Source organism: Oncorhynchus keta, chromosome 12, assembly GCF_023373465.1.
Source record: "Oncorhynchus keta strain PuntledgeMale-10-30-2019 chromosome 12, Oket_V2, whole genome shotgun sequence".
Lineage (NCBI taxonomy): Eukaryota > Metazoa > Chordata > Actinopteri > Salmoniformes > Salmonidae > Oncorhynchus > Oncorhynchus keta.
Genome location: NC_068432.1, coordinates 11,553,652 through 11,580,759, shown reverse-complemented (window position 1 = coordinate 11,580,759; position 27,108 = coordinate 11,553,652). Strand labels below are relative to the sequence as shown.

The 27,108-nt window shown below is 40.5% G+C and overlaps 1 protein-coding gene across 1 annotated transcript; it reads left to right on the top strand.

The window, feature by feature from the left end:
• The first annotated feature begins 475 nt into the window (after window positions 1–475).
• On the top strand, window positions 476–26,945 carry zpr1 (ZPR1 zinc finger). Its single transcript, XM_035781881.2, has 14 exons — window positions 476–809; window positions 933–1,094; window positions 11,206–11,296; window positions 16,815–16,885; window positions 18,167–18,253; window positions 18,443–18,565; window positions 18,801–18,860; window positions 18,946–19,012; window positions 23,501–23,571; window positions 23,695–23,784; window positions 24,469–24,579; window positions 25,025–25,114; window positions 25,987–26,052; window positions 26,472–26,945. The coding sequence occupies exons 1-14, from the start codon at window positions 690–692 to the stop codon at window positions 26,586–26,588; spliced, it is 1,326 nt and encodes a 441-aa protein (XP_035637774.1). The 5' UTR covers window positions 476–689; the 3' UTR covers window positions 26,589–26,945.
• The last annotated feature ends 163 nt before the right edge of the window (window positions 26,946–27,108 follow it).

The window sequence follows — 27,108 nt, the reverse complement described above, 5'->3', positions numbered from 1 at the left end:
ATTGCGTTTTTGGCTTGATTGCGCTACATTTTTGCCCATTATTCATATTCTTTTTAAATTGACAATAACAATTCAATGAATAAAACGACTTTCTGAACAATCCATGACCATTACAGTATGTGCTCCCGAGTGGTGCAGCGGTCTAAGGCACTGCATCTCAGTGCAAGAGGCGTCACTACCATGGTTCGAATCCAGGCTGTATCACATCCGCGTCGCTCTCCATCCAACCCGACAGAGCCTGAGCAGATCTGCAGAGACGAATGGGAGAAACTCCCCAAACTCGTGATTTGGAGTCCCATAGGGCACCGCACATTTGACTGTGTAGGGTGTCAATTGTAAATAAGAATTTGATGTCAACTGACTTGCCTAGTTAAAGAAAGGTTAAATAAGTAAATAACATAAAAAAATGGGACGTTCTAAGGATCCCGTTTAGACGCTTTAAATAACTAACAAGGCCACTTCCTGCAAAATGACGAAACATTCATTGACGCATGCGCGCATAACATGTGACATTTTCCACCAAAGAAGTAGATGTATTTCACGTTTATTTCTGGGACAAGGAGAAACGCAGAGTTGAAACGTGCGTTTTGAACCGCACCTTCAGTTGTAATAGAAAGTTCCAGAAACAGTGGACGGTATATACAAAATAACAGTTCATTTGTTATCGACAACTCTCGTGAAGTGAAATAATGTCCGTCATCGCAGAGGAAAATGTCCGTGGCGGTAGTGTTTTCAAGGAGATCAATGCTGATGATGAAGACAGTCAACCCACCGAAATCGAGAGTCTGTGCATGAATTGTTACCAAAATGTAAGTAGCTAGCTAGGTAACGTTAACGAGCTAGCCAACACACAGACCAGTTAAGTAAACATTGAATTGTCTAATTCTGTATGATTGACTGTCATCCAACATGTTTTCTCTCACTCTTTGTAGGGAATGACACGTATTCTTCTTACGAAGATTCCTTTCTTCAAAGAAATTATCGTCAGTTCTTTCACCTGCCCCAACTGCAGTTGGTCAAACACTGAAATCCAATCAGCTGGTCGCATACAGGATCAAGGCATCACCTACACACTCAATGTCAAGTCAAAACAGGTAGCCTATCTAACTAGGGAGGGGAAATTAACTAACTGCTACACGGTCACTCACTATATATATGGGAAGTAGCTAGCAGATTGTAATGGGCTATTGTGATGCTCCATTTTAGCCGTTACATGATCGGTACTGTTTGGCGTAGAACAGAATTGGACTATCTTGTAACAGCTAATGGAGCATTACATTAGCCCGTTACAATCAACTAGTTATGTATGGAAACTCATTCTAGGGCCAGTAAAATTTTGCATTAAAACATTAAAAAACATAAAACTAGTGAAATGTACAATGCCTTCAAAGTGTTCATACCCCTTGGCTTATTCCACATTTTGTTGTTACAACCTGAATTCAAAATTGATTCAATAATTTCTCAGCCATTTACACACAATACCCCATAATGACACATTTTTGGAAATACATTAGAAATATCTAATTTGCGTAACTATTCACAGCCCTGATTCAATATCACCGTTGGCAGCGAAAACGGCTGTCTTTCTGGGTCTCTAAGAGCTTTCCACACCTGAGTTGTGCAACATTTGGCCGTTTCTTCATTTCAAAATTGAAGCTCTATCAAATTGCTTGTTGATCATTGTTAGACAACCATTTAAGTCTTGCCATAGATTTTCAAGCAGATTTAAGTCAAAACTGGGCCACTCAGGAACAATCAATGTTGTCTTGGTAAACAACTCCAGTTTAGATTTGGCCTTGTTTTAGGTTATTGTCCTTTGAAAGGTGAATTCATCTAGAGTCTGGTGGAAAGCAAACTGAACAAGGTTTTCCTCTAGGAATATGACTATGCTTAGCTCCATTCGGGTTATTTTTATCCTGGAAAAACTCCCCAGTCATTAACGATTACAAGCGTACCCTTAACATGATGCAGCCACCACTATGCTTGAAAATATGGAGAGTGGTACTCAGTAATGTGTTTTGGATTTTGCCCAAATATAACACTTTTTATTCAGGACAAAAAGTGAATTTGCTTTGACACATTTTTGGCAATATTACATTAGTTCTGTGTTGCAAACAGGATGCATGTTTTGGAATATTTGTATTCTGTACCGGATTCCTTATTTTCACTTGTCAAGAGGAAACAGCGACAGCATCGTTTAAGTTGTTTTAGGAATAAAAATGGAATGTTTAAAAGTAGTTTTCTAATTAATCAGCGAAAATCTGCTGAATGTGTCTAAAAAATCTGCTTGGATTTATTTGGTTAATATACCAAAAATATTTGAATACAACTTTGTCCTGTGTAATCTAGCTAGGATGCAGTTCCTTTCCCAGGCATATGCTTAACCACTGACACGTGGTAGGCTTTAAGATGTAGCTTGCCTAAAATCAGCCTGTGATACCAATTCTTGGTATACAGTCTGAAACAAAACTTGGTAAGTTTCCTTACAAGCCAGAATGTTTAGAATTACACTAATTTACTCTACTGGTTGTCTGTGAGGTTGGTCCTTCAGTAAGTAGAAATAATTTGAGACAATATCTATAGGAAAGTATTATTACCCAACATTTTAGAGCACTGGTACTGCTGTTGAAATTTCAATCACTTGGCACTTGTGCAAAACCATAAACACCTGCAAGATTTCTGTTAGTATGCGTGCATGTACTTGCGTCTTGTGCATATGCTTTTGGTAACGAGCAAAGAAATCTTATTTGCCACACAGACTCTTTTTTTGAAGTCGGTTTAATACTTTCCTGTTTATATATTGGCAAGAATTTCGACCCTCTAGGACCAACCCAATCCGCAGAGTAAATTCAAATAATTTTATTTGACATTTGTGACCAACAAGGGACGTTTTTTTTTCTATGTATATGTGCGTGGCTAGCAACAATTGGGAATACTAGCTAGCCTGATTGCCCGTCTGTGCTAGCTGTCATGTCACTCATTGTCATGCCAAACATTAATGGAGTTGGCATTGGCAAGAGAAGAAACATATCTGCGACTAGGTGAGCTCAAGATGAGCTGTTAAGGAGTGTGGGATAGCCTATTCCTTTACTGTCCAAGATCAAATGCACCAAATACAACAGGTGTAGGTAGCCCATACAGTGAAATACTTACAAGCTCTTTCCCAATGTTGTAGAGTTAAATAATAATAAGAAAACATGAGAAATAAACCATTATGTTCAGAGGTAAACTGACTCTGGCAGCCAAAACAGCCTGATACTCAATCTAACCTCAAATAGACGGCAGGGTAGCCTAGTGGTTAGAGCGTTGGACTAGTAACCGGAAGTTTGCAAGTTCAAACCCCCGAGCTGACAAGGTACAAATCTGTCGTTCTGCCCCTGAACAGGCAGTTAACTCACTGTTCCTAGGCTGTCATTGAAAATAAGAATTTGTTCTTAACTGACTTGCCTGGTTAAATAAAGGTAAAATATTTTTATTTTTTTACATAACAATGGCTAACTCTTAACCTTCTCTGGGATATGTGGGACGGTAGCGTCCCACCTCACAAACAGCCAGTGAAATTGCAGGGCGCCCAATTCAAAACACCAGAAATCCCATAATTATAATTCCTCAAACACAAGTATTTTACACCATTTAAGATAAACCTGTTATAAATCCAGCCACAGTGTCCGATTCAATAAGGCTTTACTACGAAAGCACACCAAACGATTGTTAGGTCTGCACCTAGTCATGGAAAAACAGCCATTTTTCCAGCCAAAGAGGAGTCAAAAAGCAGAGAGAATTAATCACTAACCTTTGATGATCATCAGATGACACTCATAGGACTTCATGTTACACACTACATGTATGTTTTGTTTGATAAATTTCATATTTATATCCAAAAATCTGTTTACATTGGTGCGTTATGTTCAGTAGTTCCAAAACATCCGGTGATTTTGCAGAGAGCCACATCAATTTACAGAAATACTCATAAAACATTGATAAAATATACAAGTGTTATGCATGGAATTTTAGATCCATTTCTCCATAATGCAACTGCTGTGTCAGATTTCCAAAACTTTACGGAAAAAGCACAGTGCTGAGACACAAAAACAAGCCGTACAGATACCCGCCATGTTGTGGAGTCCGAAGTCAGAAATAGCAATATAAATACTTTTACCTTTGAACTTCATCAGAATGCACTCCCATGAATCCCAGTTCCACAATAGTTTTTGTTTGATAAAGTCCATAATTTGTCATACCTCCTTGTTGTTCGCATTTAGTTCACAAATCCAAATGCATGAGTCGCGATCAGTAGGTCCAGACAAAGTCAAAAATTTCCGTTAGTCCGTAGAAACATGTCAAACGATGTGTAGAATCGATCTTTGTTTATAACATAAATCTTCAATAATGTTCCAACTGGAGAATTCCTTTGTCTTTAGAAATGCAATGGGGGGATCACGTGACCCTTGAACGAGATGGCCGCATGAACTAAGAGCTCCGCACAAGTAGTTTCCAATTCCTAATCTTACCTCCACTCCAAGTTCAAACTCATTTAGCTTTAGTAAGAAAAGGTCATGGCGGCTACAAAAGGCGACACTACAGGTGACATTTTTACCCGGACTCGAGTATTAGCGACGGAAAAAGCCTCCAAGAAGAAGCTAGCTTCAGAAAAAACTAGCGCCATTAGCCAGGAGCAAGAGAACCCGCTCCCCCCCCGAGGCACAACGAATGCCAACCTCGCACTCTGTCGAAGACATCCTTTCTGAGTTGAGATCCCAACGTACAGAACTAAACACCAAATTAGATGCCATTAACTCTCAGCTCAGTGCGATAGGGGGCAAGGTGACAATCCTGGAAAACGCTTTGCCTGACAACAACAAGATGTCCAGGCGCCCCGTGTTTATGGTTGAGGCAGAGGGGCGAATCCTATCCATGGAAAACTTATTGACAGATGCCATGGAAACAATAGCATATGCTAAAAAGAAAATCGAGCATCTGGAAGAGAAACAAAGGACCTGGAAAACAGGGGGCGAAGGAATAATTGTGTTCTATTCAATCTGGGCGAAAAAGAAGCGGGAAACATGCCACTGATCCGCTCGCTACCTGTAAGACAAACTTCCCGAGTGGCTCCACCTGTCCACCGACAGGCCCATAGAACTCGAGAGAGCTCACCGAGCACTGAGGCCCCCACCAGCAGCCAGACAACCACCGCACCCAATCGCCATACGTTTCCTGAGATTCACCGACAAGGAACGAGTCCTACAGGTGGCGAAAAACAACACCATCACAGTGGGAAACGCCAAACTCGCTTTACACCAGGACCTGTCAGCTGGAATACGCCGAAAGCGCAGAGAGTTTGACGAAGTGAAGAAATACTCAATTGACCGAGGCATCTTCAGGGGATTCAAATACCCAAACGAGCTCAGGATTCTTCACCAAGGAGCCTTGCGACTCTTCAAAACTCCCGAAGAGGCAAAACGTTTTTTGAAAGACAATCCTGGTCAATGAGAAACAGACCAATGACTAAATGCGATTTAATGCCATTACTAAAGGGGGAAAGACAACATGTAGCCGATATCCAGAGACCCACCCCCTAAATGTCATTATAGCCGTCAAATTTATATTTATTTTCCTTTAACTGAGAGGGATGGGCTGTATAGCCTAACCTAGGCCTACTAATGTTTCAGCCTACTTTTATTTCCCTGTTTTTTATTGTTGCTATTGTTGCTACTTGGGGGTTCCCTATGTCCCTTGGGGAAGGTATATATATGTATGCTGGGCTATTGATTTTATTTTTCTCCCCTCTTTTACTGTGGTCTGGACGATGGCAACTGTGTCATTTACTCAATGCGGGGTGGAGAGGATGAGGCATTTCTTTGAAAGGGAGAGGGAGACGTTGTGCGTTGCTAACTGTTCCCAGTTTTTGTTTTATTCGGAACACAGAATTGAGACTGAGCGGGGTGGTAATAGATCCAACGGGATGTGTGTTGTTTGGGAACTCGGCTGGGGTGTTCAGAGATTATTATTTTATGTAAACCATTTATTTTCCTTTTATGTGAACGCAGCTGTAACTACTATCCACTTTTACCCAGCGATGACTTGCACTAAAGTTCGATTACTGTTCGATGACTAGTACCTTAAATCTATTGACATGGAACTGCCATGGTCTCTAGGGCATGCAATAAAACGGAAAAAGATACTATGTGCTCTAAAAAAGGAAAAAGCAGACATCGCGCTATTATTACAAGAGACACACCTCTGATGCTGAACATGCTAAACTCTGCAGAGCTTGGGTGGGACAGGTGTATTTCTCATCTTTCAAATCAAACAGTAGAGGCACAGCCATACTTATCCATAAATGTTCCATTCATAATTGACAAAAACATATCTGATCCGAAGGGGAGATTTCTTTTGATAACTGGGTCACTATATGGTCAACCAATGACCAACTATATTAAACATATACGCCCCTAACACAGATACTCCTGCCTTCATGTAAAAATAATTATAACCCTGTTAAATGAGCATTGTGTCTCCTTTGGTGTGGTGGCCGGAGACTTCAATTGTACCCTTAACCCAACCCTAGACAAATCATCTCAAGTGCCCACCACAAATCCTAGATCTGCAAAGATGTTGAACTCTCCTACTAAAGAGATGGGACTGCTAGATATCTGGAGAGAGAATAATAGGTAATCTATGGACTATACATACTACTCTAATGTCCATAACACCTACTCCCGTATAGATTTCATTTTTATCCCAAAGAGTTTAATAAATTCAGCTACATGTACAATCGGACCCATAGCACTTTCAGATCACGCCTTTATCCACCTCCGCTTTGACCTCTGCAAAAACATCCCGAGGTCAAAGAGCTGGAAATTCAACACCTCCATGCTATCAAATGAAGTGTTCCATACATTGGTAACTACATGGATAGACAACTACACACAAGACAACAAAGATTCTCCTGTTTCTCTGGCCACAATGTGGGACGCTGCTAAAGCCACACTGAGGTCATCTAATCGCATATGCTTCCTCTAAGAAAAAAGCAATGGAAGCACACAGGCTAGATCTTGAGAGGGAGCTGGAATGCTGTGAAAGAATACATAAACAATCCCCAGACAGCACCTCCTGGAGTCATCTTAAAGCAGCCAAAGCCAAACTGAATTTGGACTACACTCGGGAGATAAAAAAAGGGTTTCTTTACTAAACAGAAATACCATGAGTATAGCAATAGGCCCAGTAGATTGCTTGCTTACCAATTAAAAAAAGGAGCAGTCAGAGCGTACAATCATGGCTATCCAAACAGCAGAGGACGAGGTCACATACGACCCAAAAAATATCAATTTAACTTTTCATGATTTTTACTGCAAACTACACACCTCTGAGAGAACACACGGAGGCAGAACTCCACTCTTTCCTAGAGGGAATCTCACTACCTAAACTATCAGAGACCGACCAAGAAGATTTCAACTCCCCCTTCACTCCTGAGGAGATCCTGGAGGCAATTATCTCCATGCCACCTAATAAGTCCCCAGGCCCAGATGGATTCCCCAGAGAGTTCTACAAAGCTTTTTGGCCCCAGCTCCGCCCTATCTGCATGCCAATGCTGGAGGATTTTGCAAAAACGGAGTTCTCCCAGACTCAATGCACACAGCCCGCATTAGTGTTGCTAAAAAAGGACAAGGACCCCCTATGCTGCTCGTCCTTCCGGCCCATAAGCTTGTTGGATTTCGACTATAAAATAATTACCAAATTGCTCGCCAAAAGACTAAACACTCTTCTTCCCAAAATAATAAAAGCGGAACAAACTGGATTTATTAGAGACAGATACTCTTCTGATAACATTTATTCTTTTTGATATTATTGATCAAGTCAACGCACAGAAGACCCCTGTCCTGCTGGCTTCACTGGATGCTGAGAAGGCGTTTGACAGGATGGAGTGGAGCTTTCTGTTTTCAGTCTTAGAAAAGTTCAATATGGGCCCAAATTTTATTAAATGGATCAAATCACTATACTCTCATCCAAATGCCATGGTGACTACTAATGGACTGAACTCTGACAGATTCCCTCTGGAACGGGGCACAAGACAAGGCTGCTCGCTGTCCCCCCTGCTCTACTTGTTGGGGGCGGAGCCTCTGGCAGAGCTGATAAGGAGCAATCCAAGTATTATGGGTGTTTCTGCAGGTGGCCTGCAGCACAAGATTTCGCTTTACGCGGATGATGTCTTGCTCTACATATCCAACCCTGAGAAATCCCTCCCTCATTTTAGACAATTGCTCAGTATGGCAAGTTTTCAGGTTATAAGATCAATTTGAACAAATCCACTGTCTGCACTCTCAATATTACACTCACCAGCTCTGAAGACACTATGACATTTCCAATGGAAAACACAGGGGTTTCAATACCTCAGGATCTTCATAACACCAGATCTGAATAGCCTTTTTAAGGAAAATTATCTTCCACTCCTGGATTGAATCAAGAACGATCTCCAAACCTGGATCTCCCTCCCAATTAGCTTATTAGGAAGAATTAATGTCATCCGTATGAACATCCTCCCTAGACTGAACTACTTATTTCAGATGCTCTCATGCTATCTCCCAATTTCCTTCTTCAAACCAACTAACCAAAGCATCACCAAATTTATATGGGGCAATAAAAAACCTAGGATCAAGTTTTCCACTGTATCAAAACCTGAATCTAAGGGTGGTCTTGCCCTTCCCTCCCTTCAATTGTACTACTGGTCTGCCCAAATCCGCAACATGCTAACATGGATCACAAACCGACAAGAGTCAACGTGGATTCAGATAGAAGCCCAATCCTGTGGTTCATTGTCCTTCAGCTCAATTATATTCATTAATAACTTTAGTGAAGTGGGCAACATAGCCAAAACCTTTGTGATTCACAGCACCCTACTAGCGTGGAGTGACTGTAAGAAATACCTGTGCATTTCCTCCCAAATATGTTCTCACTCGCCTATAGTAGGCAACCCAGACTTGCCAAAAGCCCTGAGGGATGCCAACTTTAATCTTTGGCATACTCTAGGAATCAGGACCTTTCAGACCTATTTCATCAGAAAACCACTACACTGAAATCCTTTCAAGAGCTCTGCAGTGAATTCAATGTGCCAAGATCCATTTAAAAAAATATATATCTTCAAATTAGACATGTAATTTCCTCATTTACCTCCAAGAGGAGGTTTAGAACTCAGTTGAATGAAGTTGAAACCCTTCTTGTCACAGCACAATCCATTAAAGGCAAAATATCTTACATCTATAGACTCCTTTCTGAGAAAGGAGGCTCCTCCTTTACTCCTTTGAAAATAATCTGGGAAAAGGACATTGGTCTGACTATCAGCGATGAGTTATGGGCGGAGGGAGGTATGCGACAGGGTATACTGCTCCTCTACCAATGTAAAAATAAATCTAATTACAACTAATTTTACAAATGTTATTATACTCCTTTGAGACTCCATAGAATGAAAACATGTGTCTCCTAACTGTAAAAGATGTACCTCTGAAAGTGGAACCTATATGCATGTATTTTGGGGCTGTAGGGAATCTGGCAATCTATACATACTACTGCACAGAAAATACTATACATACTGCTGCACAGAAAATACTAGAGGTACAGTTTGATATGACCCCGTGTATCTATCTTCTTAATGCCCATCAGGACTTTGTTCTTGATCCTGACTGAGAAAATTTGCTTATGACTATTACATGCATTGCTAAGAAATGTATTCTTCTATTGTGGGCCTCTAATACCTCTCCTACATTTAAAATGTGGATTGACCAGATTGTTGACTTTCTCCCTCTTGAAAAGCTCACTTATGACCTCCACAAGAGACAGCCCAAGTTTGATAGACTCTGGTCTCCACTACTCAACTATATTTCAAACTGGACAGAGTGAACGGGGTGACTAGGGAAATGCGCAGATACATGTTGTGTAAGGTACTGTAAAACCTAAAAACAAATTATTTGCCCGTCTCAGCGAATGCTAGAAATAGCTGATGAGAACCTTGATAGTGCTGCTGCAAGTGTTATGTTTTTTTTTGTTGTGTGTTTTATTTTAATTTTGTTTTTGTGTGTGTATGTATATATTACCAAGGATAATAAATAGATAGTCAAAAACACACTTTCTTAATCTTTCATTTGAATTTTTAAAAATGTACTATTATATTTGGACTGTTACATTTTTTTTAAGCCTGTCACATCTGAATGTGTTTTGTTGGTTGAAAAACAAGAGAACTTAATAACTTTAAATTGAAAGAAAAGAAATGGAATGCAGCTACCTCTCACAGGAGCGCACGTGATCAGCTCATGCCAGACACCTGGTTGAAACAGCTCTCATTCTCTCGCCCTTTAAACAAGGTTCTAAAGACTTGACATCTAGTGGAAGCCTTTGGAAGTGCAATATGACCCCATAGATACTATATTCTATTGGCAATGACTTAACTACAAACCTCAGATATCCCACTTCCTGGTTGGATTTGTTTCAGGTTTTTGCCTGCCATATGAGTTATGTTATACTCAGACATCATTCAAACAGTTTTAAAAACGTCAGTGTTTTCTATCCAAATCTACTAATTATATGCATATTCTAGCTTTTAGGCCTGATTAGCAGGCAGTTTACTCTGGGCATCTTTTTATCCAAGCTACTCAATACTGCCCCCCCAGTCCCAAAGAAGTGAACCCCTTCCACTGTTAACACCTCGCAAAGCAACTATGGTGATAATGCAGAGGTGGTTGATTCTGTTCATCACAAGTATTGTCACTCTGTGACACACACAATTCCTCCAAAAATAACACTAGAGCTAACATTAACAATCACTGGTGCTGTAATGGAAAAACCGTTTAACAGTGGCTGTGTGGGTTTTGTGTAAAAAAAAAAAAAAGAAAATAAGGTTTAGATTAATTTTACCTTTTTTGTTTTTCGACAATTATTTATTGATGATAGGAAGCCTTTGGAATGTTACTTTCATATCTAAAACTATCACAAGTGAGAATTGTTAACGTTTAGACAGATTGTCGGGACTGTTGTACATATTGTTTGTGCCGTCGTCAATGTTTCCCATGAGAACCCAAGAGGGTTCACTTAGGACCAGGCTAGATGCAGCACACTGTTGATTTTATATAGATTCATACTGTTTTCTTAGCCAACTAACTTTATTTGATCTTTTATTGTATATTTAGTCTGTTTTTTTTATATCGTGTTTTGTAGGATATGAATCGAGAAGTTGTCAAAGCAGACAGTGCAACCACCAGAATCCCTGAACTGGATTTTGAAATACCCCCATACACACAAAAGGGCTGTAAGTACTCCCTCAACTTTTTGTTGATTTGGATAACAATTTTCACTTTTCAGGCATACATACGTACCACTGTCAGGTTGCCATTGATTCCAGAAATTAGGGTCACCTGTTGTCGGCCTTAGAATTGCTAGCTTGGTCTCAGATCTAGAGAATTTCCTCGTCTCTTCATCCAATAACTGTATTTTACTGTTGAGATTCCTCTTAGCTATATTACTAGAATCAGTTATCCTTTTTGTTTATACAGTAGGAATGTAACAATTCACCAATATGTATTGGTCCGCTGTTCAAATGTTTAAGATATGAGTGCGTCAGTCTGGGCATCCAAAATGATCCAATTGTAGCATGCATCGGTCAAAGTCGGTTCAAAATCTGATTCAATTCAATCTGAACAATTGGCTCCAATTACTTTCTACCTTCCGAAAATACCTAATTTTGTGACAACTGCATCCTCTCCTTCAGTGTGGAACTAAGCATGTAATCATGTTGATAGTCATTGATCTCCAAGTAATTTAGCATGCATAACAACCCCAGGCAATATCAGTAGCCTAGTCAAACTGCGCAGCTTTGTGTGCTGGTTTTATTCTGATCTGGCACATCTGTGTATCACCGTCACCAATCAAATATATGTTAAATGGCTTGTGCTTAATTGATAACCAATGTCATTTGCTATGTCATTTTTTAAATCAAATGTATTGTTAAATTGTGTTTTACCGGAATAAAAGTAGCCTATGCTACCCCTGGAGAGAACTCATCTGGCTATACTATAGCCTACATTCTGATCGGGGCTTACATTGTATTTTATTTTGATTGTTCCGGTTCACCATAAGCAATAGTTTTGGTGGTTTTGCTTGAAACAATCAGTATATATGGTCATTTTTATGTAAGCAATTTCATGAGGACAGCAATCACTTTTGCTACCGGCATTCAATGTTGCCTCCATTTTTTTCGGCACTGAGCAAATTTCAGGTCAGTTGCGCACACTTCAATGTTGTCAAAATTCTACTGTGAACACTGAGGCTGTACCCGTTTAAGATCGTTATAACAGTCGCCAATTGATCAGTGGTCTACCATTTAATTATAAAAAAAAAAAAATAAAGGACAAAATGCATCCCATCAAATTTGAACATTGAAATAGAACTGCTATCATTCAGCCAATGTGTGGTGTTCAATGTAGGCCTACATTCATAAGAATTCCAAAAAACCTGTAGGGATTGACATTAACCTGTTTTCCCACTGGTCATTCAGACAAGGTGACTGAAAATGTGGTGGTTGATGCAAGAAACCTTTTTACATTATTATTTTCATACCATTTATTATTAAGAATCAGACAAATGATGCTACCACCTGCCTATTGGCTACTTGGTTTATTCAAGCCTGTCTCAAATTGTAACACTGCCCCTTTAAGACAGAAAAAGCTTTTTACCAGACTTGCTTTTCAAAGGATAGAAATGCACACGTTTTGTGCTCTTGTAGGAAGCAACCACTCAACCATTGCTGACAAGCAATTACCTATAACTGGGCTAATAGCTCACTTACTCGCAAAGAATATGAACTGTGTGCACACGTGACTACATGCAGCTCTCGCTTTGATCTTAAAACAAGCGCATCTACTCGTGACCACTTATGCTGTAAAGACAGTCCAGATCAAAGTGAATGGCGCAGATCCATGTATGGCAATGGTTTATTTGCGTATAGGGATACTGCAGCTCTGATTGGTTAACTTTGTACGGCTGAAATCCCACTAACAGGATCGATATGACAGCCAGTGAAAGTGCAAGGCGCCAAATTCAAACAAATCTCATAATTAAAGTTCCTCAAACATACAAGTATTTTACACCATTTTAAAGATATACTTGTTGTTAATCCCACCACAGTGTCTGATTTTCTAAAAGGCTTTACGACGAAAGCACACCAAACGATTGTTAGGTCAGTACCTAGTCACAGAAAAGCCACTTTTCCAGCAAAAGAGAGGATTCACAAAGCAGAGAGAGAATTAATCACTAACCTTTGATCATCATCAGATGACACTTATAGGACTTCATGTTATGCAATACATGTACAGTATATCACAAAAGTGACAACACTGAAGAAATGACACTTTGCTACAATGTAAAGTAGTGTGTACAGCTTGTATAACAGTGTAAATTTGCTGTCCCCTCAAAATAACTCAACACAGCCATTAATGTCTAAACCGCTGGCAACAAAAGTGAGTACACCCCTAAGTGAAAATGTCCAAATTGGGCCCAAAGTGTCAATATTGTGTGGCCACCATTTTCCAGCACTCCCTTAACCCTCTTGGGCATGGAGTTCACCAGAGCTTCACAGGTTGCCACTGGAGTCCTCTTCCACTCCTCCATGACGACATCACGGAGCTGTTGATGTTAAAGACCTTGCATTCCTTCACCTTCCGTTTGAGGATGCCCCACAGATGCTCAATCGGGTTTAGGTCTGGAGACATGCTTGACCAGTCCATCACATTTACCCTCAGCTTATTTAGCAAGGCAGTGGTCGTCTTGGAGGTGTGTTTAGGGTCGTTATCATGTTGGAATACTGCCCTGCAGCCCAGTCTCCGAAGGGAGGGGTTCATGCTCTGCTTCAGTATGTCACAGTACATGTTGGCATTCATGGTTCCCTCAATGAACTGTAGCTCTCCAGTGCTGGCAGCACTGATGCAGCCCCAGACCATGACACTCCCACCACCATGCTTGACTATAGGCAAGACACACTTGTCTTTGTACTCCTCACCTGGTTGCCGCCACACACGCTTGACACCATCTGAACCAAATACGTTTCTTGGTCTCATCAGGACATGGTTCCAGTAATCCATGTCCTTAGTCAGTCTGCAAACAGTTTGCTGAAGACAAGCATTCTTGTGCATCATCTATAGAAGAGGCTTCCTTCTGGGACGACAGCCATGCAGACCAATTTGATGCAGTGTACGGCGTATGGTCTGAGCACTGACAGGCTGACCCCCCTCACCCCTTCAACCTCTGCAGCAATGCTGGCAGCACTCATATGTCTATTTCCCAAAGACAACCTCTGGATATGACGCTGAGCACGTGCACTCAACTTCTTTGGTCGACCATGGCGAGGCCTGTTCTGAGTGGAACCTGTCCAGTTAAACCGCTGTATGGTCTTGGCCACTGCTGCAGCTCAGTTTCAGGGTCTTGGCAATCTTCTTATGTAGAGAAACAATTATTTATTTTTTCAGATCCTCAAGAGTTCTTTGCCATGAGGTGCCATGTTGAACTTCCAGTGACCAGTCCGTATGAGGGAGTGTGAGAGCGATGACACCAAATTTAACACACCTGCTCCCCATTCACACCTGAGACTATAACACTAACGAGTCACATGACACCGGGGAGGGAAAATGGCCAATTAGGCCCAATTTGGACATTTTCACTTAGGGGTGTACTCACTTTTGTTGCCAGTGGTTTAGACATTAATGGCAGTGTGTTGCATTATTTTGAGGGGACAGCAAATTTACACTGTTATACAAGCTGTACACTCACTACTTTACATTGTAGCAAAGTGTCAATTCTTCAGTGTTGTCACATGAAAACATATATACTCAAATCTTTACAAAAATGTGAGTGGTGTACTCACTTTTGTGATGTACTGTATGTTTGGTTTGATGAAGTTCATATTTATATCTAAAAATCTCAGTTTACATTAGTGCGTTATGTTCAGTAATGTTTTGCTTCCAAAACATCCGGTGATTTTGCAGAGAGCCACATAAATTTACAGATATACTCATAATAAACATTGATAAAAGATACAAGTGATATACATGGAATTACAGATCCACTTCTCCTTAATGCAACCGTTGCGTCAGATTTCAAAAGAACTTTACGGAAAAAGCACACCATGCAATAATCTGAGTACGTCGCTCAGACACACAAACAAGCCATACAGGTACCCGCCATGTTGTGGATTCAAGAGAAGTCAGAAATGGCATTATAAATATTCACTTACCTTTGATCATCAGAATGGAATCCCAGTTCAACAAATGTTTGTTTTGTTCGATAAAGTCCATTTATGTCCAAATAACTCCTTTTTGTTTGCGCGTTTAGTTCACAAATCCAAATTCACGACGCGCAGGCCAGACAAAGTCAAAAGTTCCGTTGCAGTTCGTAGAAACATGTCAAATGATGTATAAAATCAATCTTTAGGATGTTTATAACATTAATCTTCAATAATGTTTCAACCGGAGAATTCCTTTGTCTTTAGAAATGCAATGGAACACAGCTACCTCTCACGGGCGTGCGCCTGATTGAGCTCATGGCCTTCTGGCAGATTCCTTAGTCAAACAGCTCCTATTCTCTCCCCCTTCACAGTAGAAGCCTGAAACAAGGTTCTGTTGACAGCTATTGGAAGCCTTAGGAAGTGCATTCGGGCCAAATTTACACTCTTGGATATAAACTACAAACCTCAGATTTCCCACTTCCTGGTTGGATTTTTTTCTCAGGTTTTTGCCTTTCATATGAGTTCTGTTACACTCAGACATCATTCAAACAGTTTTAGAAACTTCAGTTTTTTTAATCCAAATCTACTAATAATATGCGTATCTTAGCTTCTGGGCCTGAGTAGCAGGCAGTTTACTCTGGGCACCTTATTCATCCAAGCTACTCAATACAGCCCCCCAGCCATAAGAAGTTAAAGCACACGGGTCTGTGTAGTGTATGGGCCTTAGTCGCGCCTGTCAATGCAATAGAATCCTACTCCAATGCGCTCTGCATACAAGTACATCTCTTACATAGTTATTTTATTTTCTCTGTATGTTGCATTGAAAGTGGCTGATATTGCATTGACTCGATCACAGTTCCCACAGTAAAGGGAAACGTTGATAGTGATAACTATAAAGTTCTCTTGCTATTTCTTCTGAGCTTGCAGTCCCAGAGGGAGAGGGAACATTGCACGCTGCATGGTCTAATCTGAGAAGAAAAGGTCACTCGAAGTCTGTCAACTTTCAAACGGTCTAAACCATTTGAGACGGGGGAGAAATCCAAAGTTGTGCTATATATTCATTGGCTATGTCATAGCTAGTTTTCTAAGATAAATATTGATACATTATTAGCGCTAACAATTTTTTTGTGGTAGTTCCCTAATGGCTTCTCTCAGGTGCCTACATAAACCAAAGACCTAGACAGTACATAATACACACAAACACACAGATCCAGCACAGAGAGGCCCAGCTCCTGAGCTCCATCAGCATCAGATTTTAAAATTGGAAAATGAATGTGTTTATGCAACAAAAGTTGCATCGGTTCGTTCCTCTAATCAAACCAAATTCCACTGAATCGTTTCAAACTAAAAACCCATCTTTCCTGTATCTGAGAATTGTCTGGAAAGAGAAAGATGCATATCACTATTATACAGGTATTTTCCGAAGGCAGCACAGTGTTGTAGGCTAAACTTGACTTCATTAATCCAACTGTTGTAGTAAATGAATCTTCATGTGCTTAGGAGATGAAGAACAGTTGTACAGTAGCCATTAACTTTTCCTCTTGCTCCCTAGCACTTTCTACCATCGAAGGCCTCTTAGACCGTGCAGTTGCAGGGTTGGAGCAAGACCAGCCACTAAGAAATGTATAAGCTTTGTTTACTTTGATTTGACTAAATGCCATACGTACACTACCGTTCATGAGTTTGGGGTTACTTAGAAATATCCTTGTTTTTTAAAGAAAAGCACATGTCTGTCCATTAAAATAACATCAAATTGATCAGAAATAATATAATAATAATAATAATAATAATAATATATGCCATTTAGCAGACGCTTTTATCCAAAGCGACTTACAGTCATGTGTGCATACATTCTACGTATGGGTGGTCCCGGGGATCGAACCCACTACCCTGGCGTTACAAGCGCCATGCTCTACCAACTGAGCTACAGAAGGACCACAGAAATACAGAAATACAGTGTAGACATTGTTAATGTTGAAAATGACTATTGTAGCTGGAAACAGTATATTTTTTATGGAATATCTACATAGGCGTACAGAGGCCCATTATCAGCAACCATCACTCCTGTGTTCCAATGGCACGTTGTATTAGCTAATCCAAGTTTAGACTTTTTAAAGGCTAATAGATTCTTAGAAAACACTTTTGCAATTATGTTAGCACAGCTGAAATCTGTTGTCCTGATTTAAAGAAGCAATAAAAATGGCCTTTAGACTAGTTGAGTATCTGGAGCATCAGCATTTGTGGGTTCGATTACAGGCTCAAAATGGCCAAAAACAAAGCCCTTTCTTCTGAAAATCGTCAAGTCTATTCTTGTTCTGAGAAATGAAGGCTATTCCATGCAAGAAACTGAAGATCTCGTACAACACTGTATAATACTCCCTTCACAGAACAACGCAAATTGGCCCTAACCAGGCTTTGTTTTTGGCCATTTTGAGCCTGTAATCAAACCCCAAAAAATGCTGATGCTCCACATACTCAACTAGTCTAAAGGCCCGTTTTTGTTTCTTTAATCAGAACAACAGTTTATCTATGCTAGCATAATTGCAAAAGGGTTTTCCAATGATCAATTAGCCTTTAAAAAGTATAATCTTGGATTAGCTAAAACAACATGCCACTGGAACACAGGAGTGATGGTTGCTGATAATGGGCCTCTGTACACCTATGTAGATATTCCATTTTTTTAAATCAACTGTTTCCAGCTACAATAGTATTTTACAACATTAACAATGTCTAATAATTTGATGTTATTTTAATGGACAAAAATAGCTTTTCAAAGACGAGGACATTTCTAAGTGACCCCAAACTTTTGAACAGTACATTTACATTTAAGTCATTTAGCAGACGCTCTTATCCAGTAGTGTACTTTACTGCGTGTTGTTGACTAAATCATGTTTATGCTTGAAGGAAACTGTACCAGAAGTTGCTGTGAAAATCAGTGAGTTCATTGATAAATTGAAGAAGTTGAAAGAAGGTGAAAGTGGATTCACACTGGTATGTCCAATCGTATCGCTCAAGCCTCTCATCTGTGTACAAGATTGAAGTTACATGCAATTAAACATTTCTAGCAATACAATCAAGGCACAGGTTTAATAAAAGTACAATGTTCTTTCTTTACTCTGGATTTCTTATAGAATGATCCTCTGTTTAAGATGCATGAGTATGTGATGTGTGTTATTGTAGGTCATTGATGATCCATCTGGGAACAGTTTTGTGGAGAACCCCTTTGCTCCGCAGAAGGATGAGGCTCTCTCAGTCTGCAACTACACAAGAACTCCGCAACAGGATGCCCAGTTAGGAATAAAGGCGAGTAGTTTGACTTGACACATCACTACTCCTGTAAGGGGACATATCTGTGTTAGAAAGGCAGTGCCTCGGTTGCTGTCCTCATGTCTTGTGCCAATGCGTGTGGAATCCTCACAGGGTAGAAGAAAACAAGACTGCAGATGCCATTTTGTAATTTGGCACATGTTCACCAATAAACTTTCATCTAGCATAAGAATAATGCGACTTACATTTTATTTTTTATTTTTTTATTCAGGCTGAAGAAGAGGAGGAAGAGGAAAAGCCCATTAATGACATTGACAGTATGAGAAATGAGGTGTGATTTCCAGACTTTATGCCTCAATTTAGGTTGAGTTTTTCCTCAATTTACCCTTGAGTAATATATGTAATTTCTCCCTCAGGTGTTGACATTTAATACGAACTGTCCAGAGTGCAATGCCCCAGCCTCAACAAACATGAAGCTTGTCCGTATCCTTTCCAGTTTCTTTGGTTGTCCCGAGCAGTGGTGTAGTGGAGGGTTAACGCTAGTGTTGCACGCTACGCTGAAACTTCTGTTCCTTTGACTACTAGAACATGAAAAACAGTTTGGTATGAGAATTGTTTCTTTCGGTACTTCTGTCAAATGTGCCTCACGTCTTATACGGATTGAGAGGATCGAGTCTGTCTAGTAATTTGTGTGAATCTTCTCAAGGGGGCAGTATCAAACAAAACTTTATTTGTCACGTGTGCCGAATACAACCGGTGTGGACCTTACAGTGAAATGCTTACTTACAAGCCCTAACCAACAGTGCAATTTATAAGGAAAGAATAGGTATTAGGTAAAAGATAAGTAAAGAGGAGAAAAAAAAGATGTAAAATGACAGTGAAAATAACAGTAGCGAGGCTATATACATGTGGTACCGGCACAGAGTCAATGTGCGGGGCACCGGTTAGTCAGGCTAATTGAGGTAATATGTACATGTAGGTATAGTTAAGGTGACTATGCATAGATGATAAACGGAGAGTAGCAGCAGCTTAAAAGAGGGGGTGGCGGGACACAATGCAAATAGTCCAGGTAGCCGTTTTGATCACCTGTTCAGGAGTCTTATTGCTTGTGGGTAAAAGCTGTTGAAAAGCCTTTTGGTCCTAGACTTGGCGCTCCGGTACTGCTTGCCATGCGGTAGCAGAGAGAACAGTCTGACTGGGGTGGCTGGAGTCTGACACTTTTCAGGGCCTTCCGCTGACACTGCCTGGTATAGAGGTCCTGGATGGCAGGTAGCTTAGCCCCAGTGATGTACTGGGCAGTACGCACTACCCTCTGTAGTGCCTTGATGCCGAGCAGTTGCCATACCATGCAGTGATGCAACCAGTCAGGCTCTCGGTGGTGAAGCTGTTGAACCTTTTGAGGATCTAAGGACCCATGCCAAATCTTTTGTCTCCTGAGGGGGAATAGGTTTTGTCATGCCTTCATGATTGTCTTGGTGTGTTTGGACAATGATAGTTTGTTGATGTGGACACCAAGGAACTTGCACCTCTCAACCTGCTCCACTACAGCCCGTTGATGAGAATGGGGGCTTGCTCGGCCCTCCTTTTCCTGTAGTCCACAATCATCTCCTTTGTCTTGATTCTGTTCAGGGATAAGTTGTTCTTCTGGCACCACCCAGCCAGGTCTCTGACCTCCTCCCTATAGGCTGTTGCAAACTTAATGATGGTGTTGGAGTCGTGCCTGTTGCAGTCGTGGGTAAACAGGGGACTGGGCACGCACCCCTGAGGGGCTTCAGTGTTGAGGATCAGCATGGCAGATGTTGCTGCCTACCCTCACCACCTGGGGGTGGCCCGTCAGGAAGTCCGGGTTCCAATTGCAGAGGGAGGTGTTAAGTCCCATGATCCTTATCTTAGTGATGAGCTTTGAGGGCACTATGGTGTTGAATGCTGAGCTTTTTATTTCACCTTTCGTCTGCGTAGAGGTGGATCAGAGAATCACCAGACGCAAGAGCGACATCATTGATGTATACAGAGAAGAGTCAGCCTGAGAATTGAACCCTGTGGCACCCCCATAGAATGAATAGTGTTCTCACGTAGGGGTTCCTTTTGTCCAGGTGGGAAAGGGCAGTGTGGAGTGCAATAGAGATTGCATAATCTGTTTGGGCGGAATGCAAATTGGAGTGGGTCTTGGGTTTCTGTGATAATGGTGTTAATGTGAGCCATTACCAGCCTTTTTCAAAGTACTTCATGGCTACGGACGTGAGCGCTACGGGTCTGTAGTTATTTAGGCAAGTTACCTTTGTTTTCTTGGGCACAGGGACTATGGTGGTCTGCTTGAAATATGTTGGTATTACAGACTATCAGGGCTAGGCTTGTCACTGGGCAGCTCGCGGCTGTGCTTCCCTTTGTAGTCAGTAATAGTTTGTAGGCCCTGCCACATCCGACGAGCGTCAGAGCCGGTGTAGTACGACTCAATCTTAGTCCTGTATTGGCGCTTTGCCTATTTGATGGTTTGTTGGCGGTGATAGCAGGATTTCTTATAAGCTTCTGGGTTCGAGTACCGCAGTGAGAATGTTGCCTGTAATCCATGGCTTCTGTTTGGTGTATGTACAAACAGTCACTGTGGGGACAACGTCCTCGATGCACTTATTGATAAAGCCAGTGACTGATGTGGTGTACTCCTCAATACCATCGGAAGAATCCATGAACTTATTCCAGTCTGTGATAGCAAAACAGTCCTGTAGTTTAGCATCTGCTTCATCTGACCACTTTTTTTTATAGACTGAGTCACTGGTGCTTCCTGCTTTTAATTTTTGCTTCTAAGCAGGAATCAGGAGGATAGAATTATGGGCAGATTTGCCAAATGGAGGGCGAGGGAGAGCTTTGTACACGTCTGTGTGGAGTACATGTGATCTATAATTTTTTTTTACCCCCTTTGGTTGCGCATTTAACATTTAACAGTTTGCATTAAATCCCCGGCCACTAGGCGCACCGCCTCAGGGTGAGTGGTTTCCTGTTTGCTTATTTCCTTATACAGCTGACTGAGTGCGGTCTTAGTGCCAGCATCTGTCTGTGGTGGTAAATAAACAGCCATGAAAAAATAGAACTTTCTCAGGAAAGTGTGGTTTACAGCTTATGAGATACTCTACTTCAGGTGAGCAAAATCTAGAGACTTCCTTAGATTTTGTGCAACAGCTGTTTGCAAGTATACACAGACCGCCCCCCCTTTGTCTTACCGGAGTGTGCTGTTCTATCTAGCTGATGCAGCGTATATCCCGCCAACTGAATGTTTTCTATGTCGTCATTCAGCCCCGATTCGTTGAAACATAAGATATTAGTTTTTGATGTCCCGTTGGTAGGATATTCGTGATCGTACCATGTCTAATTTATTTTCCAATGATTGTACGTTGGCAAGTAATATTGTTTGAAATCTGCCCTTACCGTCAGCGGATCCTTACGAGGCACCATGATGTGGATTTTGGCCTTGTTGGGTGTCTGAAGTAAATTCTGTGCGTCTTGCTTGTTGAAGAAAAAATCTTAGTCTAATCTGAGGTTGAGTGATCGCTGTCCTGATATTCAGAAGCAATTTTTTGCCATAAAATACGGTGGCAGAAACATTATGTACAAAATAAGTTACAAATAACGTGAAGAAGAAAAAAAAAAACGCATAATAGCACAATTGGTTAGGCGCCCGTAAAACGGCTGCCATTTCTTCCGGCGCCATCTTTCCAAGCTAGCCAGGCTACTTGTGCTTGCGGATGCAGCTGCCACAGCGCAAGCCACTTTTGAGAAGCAAACAAGAGGCGAGTGACAATGCCGACAGCATGGCTACTAACTAAATAAAATCATACCTTTGTGTCCACAGCTCGCTTACAAAATTGGCTCCAGAAGCGAACTAGGGGAATTCTTTGCTTATAAAGCAGATGAGGGCCAGCACACTGAAACAACTAAGCAAAAGGTGTTACAAAGCAGTGCAGTGAAAGGGAGGTTTAGGTCCCAAATGACATATCAAAACTATTTTACACATTTTAACATTATTCTACTAGCAATTCAAATGATTTTTAAGTGACAATGACATCAACATATATTCAGCATGACAATGTGAGCTTTATAATATGATTTACAACCCAAAGGTAATGTGAAATGCACCTATGACAGGAATACATTTAGACTAAACCCACTTCGTGTTTGTCTGAGCTTGCTAGCAGTAGCCAGCCAGCAGGCCCGGGCGGAGCATTCTACCTTCAGAGTTGAAATGCATTCTGGGAATCGTGGTATGCTGTGTGAAGTCCATTGTAGAGACTTGCACTATAGAAGCTTAATGTTTTATGTCGATTTGGAAATAAAATATTCTTTAATACATCAAATTATTTAGTTGTAATTAATCATAGGTCTAATAAATGTAATTTGACCCAATATTATGGCCAATAGACATGCAAATTAACCCTATGTATAAAATACATTTTACAATAGTTTAGATGTATTGTACAAATATTTTGTATGCTCAGAATCTAATATGGTTTTGCATAAAGAAAATGTAAGATATTCTTCTGTTATTTCATATTATTTTTTAAGGAAATTAAATATAGAATATATTTTGGCTTTCTACTGTTTATCAATATTTTGGTTCAATGTTTATTTTGTGACTAGCTAATACCCTTTCTTTTTTTGATGTGGTATCATTTCGGTATTAATTATCATGATGCTTAACCTGGTAGCGGTATCGAAGTCAAAATGTAGGTATGGCGACAACTCTAGTTCACTCAAAAGCCATTTACACACCTTTTTCATTTTGCGCAAGTGTTCTTCTCCTTTTGTAGAAAAATACATTGAAATTATAGGGACCGTTACTTTAATCAATGCGAATGGCGATCAGTGTTTACCATCTATTTTTACCACTACACCACTGGTCCCCAGTAGTGTCCTATGATAAAGGTGGTGTATAAAGTTTCAATTTGTAAGGTGTAGGTATCCTCCTTTACAATAACTCAGAAATCCCCCATTTCAAAGAAGTCATTATCATGGCAACAAACTGTGATGACTGTGGACATCGAACCAACGAAGTAAATTTCCTATTTTTTTTCCCTTTTATTTAACCATTAATTCATTGTCAGGCACATTTTATTTTCAAGGCATATTCATAGATTTGCTAATATGACTGTATGACTATCTATTCTGTGGTTAAGGTGAAATCTGGTGGAGCCACAGAAGAGCTGGGCACAAAGATAACCCTTCACCTCACTGACGTGTCTGACATGTCCAGAGATCTTCTCAAGGTAGCCCCCTCCATTGTACTGCCTGTTTATCTGGCATTCACTAGTTTCCTTTTATTGTGTCATTGCATTAACTTGGTCCCAGGTCTGTTTGTGCTTTTTCCAACTCCGTTGCTGCCATTGTCATGCCAAACAATACATACACCAGGGATTATCAACTAGATTCAGCCGTGGGCCACTTTTCTTTTTTTGAGTGGATGGTCAGGGGGACAGAACATAATTAGAAATAATTTGTTGGCAAAAAATTGACCGTAAGAAACCCAAACAGATATATTTGACAAAAAAACAATCATTTCAAACCTTGCTTACATTTGTATACGATCACATGTACAGTATCGCTCTATTATGCAGGGGAATACTTTGGAACAGATTTCCAAACTGTAAGTCACTTGGAGCTGATTTGCTGGTGTTTTTCCAGTCTTATTTACAACAATAAAAAACGTGTTTTTTTTATTTGGACCACCTTGGCCCAAATTTGGCTCGCCCGTTGGGGAACCCTGACATACACCCATAACTGTGGAGGATATAAACATAATAAAGTCAAAGGACTTGTTTCCATTGTGGTCCTCGAATAAAGCTTACGAAGAGGAACATGGAACTTTTTCACAGGAGAGCAATCCTATTCCTGAATCATGTTGGAGTTGACTCAACCATGCCAGTTGTGTCATGTTGTGGTTGTTTGTGCAGTCGGAGACGTGTAGCATCCTCATACCTGAGCTGGAATTTGAGTTGGGAATGGCGGCTGTCGGTGGCAAATTCACCACCTTGGAGGGACTCCTCAAAGACATCAAAGATCTGGTAAACCCTTTTAATGCTTTATTCAATCGGTTGAGAATTATAGGGGGAACTGGATGAAGGGAAGATGCATTATGAACGGTGATCACAGGGATTGAACTCCAGTCTCCACTGGAGAGTTGTATATGTTTTAACGCCGCTTGTGTTAGCTCTAGTCCACTGGCTCTGCACTAGGTGCACTTTTGGCTTGGTGGATACTTTTGCCAAGGCTGCTGTGCTGTAATTCTAAGGCAGTGGTACACAACTCCAGTCTGTGAGGGATGCTGTGTCTGCTGTGAAGCCAGGTGTGGCCAATCATTTACATTCATTTATTAGTTAACTTCTATGTAGAAACCAAAACCAGCAGGCCTGCTTCAAGGATTTGAGTTGTTCACTCCTGGTTTGCGTTTTTTCACTGTGGACTTGTTATTTTTAATTCATGTTTCTCCTCCACTTTGTTTTCCTCCAGATTGTTTCTAAAAATCCCTTCACTTGTGGAGACAGCTCCACTTCAGATCGAACAGAGAAACTTAAGCTTTTTGGCCAGAAGATTGACAAGGTTAGAGGCATACCATTATTGAATAAGTCTATCACTACTGTTTTGTCTGGATCTAGTTTTGGTTCCACTACATCTATAGCTTGAGTGTACTTACAACTGTTAGTGATGTGTGGAATTAAATGTTTTTACATTTATTTTCATTTGATTATCGTAACTTACTCAGGTGAACTCATTGGCGTATTGTCTCACTCTGTAATTGTTGTTTAAGATCCATTTTTTCCATTTTGAGCTTATTGCAATTTTTTTAAACGGAATGTTACCAATTGGCATAACAGTTGTAAATACTAACAATGTGTATGTACACTGTAAATGCATTGTAACTACCATGTTAATAGGGCTTTTTGGACATTTCATGTATTGGGAAACTAGTTTTTATAGTTTATAAATAGGAGGCATTTATCACTTTCATACAGTAAGTGTATTCTGGCCCTCAATCATCAAATAACTGTTAGTATGACATTTTTGTACATTTTAGTAATTTGGCAGACACACTTATGCAGTGCAACTTACACTGCAATTAGGGTTAAGTGCCTTGCTCAAGGGCATATCAACAGATTTAGTCAGCCCGGGATTCGAACCAGTGACCTTTCGGTTACCAGACCAACGCTCTTAATCGCTAGGCTACCTGCCCTGCAGATATTTTATTTAGACTTCAGAAAATCTCATGCAAGAATTTCACATTTGATTGATCAAACTTGAGTGAACTGCTTATTAGGGTACATATGCTGTATCTAAGTATGTTTGGCTAGACAATAAAGTAGTTGTTAAATGCAGAACAGTCTGACGGCACCCATGCTGAAACTGTATCTAAAAGTGAAATGGAGGCTGGAGTGGGTTCTTTAAAATGCCTCTTCTTTTGAAAAATACTGTAGATCATGGATGGAGACATGGATGTTCACATTGTTCTCGATGACCCTGCAGGGAACAGCTATCTCCAGGTACTAGGGCACTTCTCTTTCTCAGGTCTTTAAAGGGATAATTTGGGGTTTCGGCAATGCATCCAGGATGAAGGAAGTAAGATGTTTCGCAATCCAATGCTAACTTGTGTTAGCACTGAATGTCTACAGGAACAGCTAGCATGCTGTGCCCATAGACTTCCAGTCATTGCGCTAATGCTAGTTAGAAACGGTCTTCATACTGGACAGATATGGTATCCACATCTGCTTCGGGGGAAGTAGATAAAGGGCCTCATTGCCCAAATCCAGGACTATCCCTTTAAGGTTCAAACACAAAGTCTCCTCCCACTGGATAAATTTGTCATTTTTCATGAATCACATTTTCATTTCCTGCCCTTGTTCATTGATGTACTGTCTGAATGTAACGAATTAGAATGTATTTGTCTCATGTTTGTCTGCAGAACATCTATGCGCCTGACCCAGACCCAGAGATGACAACTGAGAAGTACACCAGGACCTTTGAGCAGAACGAAGACCTTGGTCTGAATGACATGAAGACAGAGGGCTATCAGAAATAAGGACTTCTGCAGCAGAAGGGTTGATCTTACATAAACAATGCATTCTTTGGAAATTAATTTGAGACAATTGCCCTCACTGAAGTTCACAAGGACTGATGTCTTGCAGTTTTGATATTTGAGCACAATATGGTTGAAAAGTGAGATCTTATTTAAAATAAAGCAATCAATGTTTATAATTTGATTAGTAAAGTATGCATTTTTTTTTGTTGAAAAATGCACTAATATAATGCAATTGAAAGTGTTTTTGCATCTGGTTGTTAATGTGATTCTGATTCAGTGTAATAGACCGGTTGAATTGTCCTTCATTTATCTTGATGTGTCCTGTTCAATGGGAATAAATAAAAAATATACACTGGCTGCTGTATACAAATGATTGTCGGCTTTTGTTCGTGTACCTTGCCTTTGTATAAATACCTTCTCTATAATAAAACACTGCACTGCATAATTGCCCACAGATCTTCAAAGAACCAATTCTATATTCATTTCAATGCGCTGTCCTTTGTTCATGAGCTCCCTGATG

Coding starts and splice junctions, on each gene's coding strand:
- zpr1 (XM_035781881.2), top strand. CDS start 690: ATGTCCGTCATCGCAGAGGAAAATGTCCGTGGCGGTAGTGTTTTCAAG. Junction 11,297..16,814: donor CCCATACACACAAAAGGGCT/GTAAGTACTCCC, acceptor CTTGCTCCCTAG/CACTTTCTACCATCGAAGGC. Junction 19,013..23,500: donor AACAAACATGAAGCTTGTCC/GTATCCTTTCCA, acceptor ACAATAACTCAG/AAATCCCCCATTTCAAAGAA.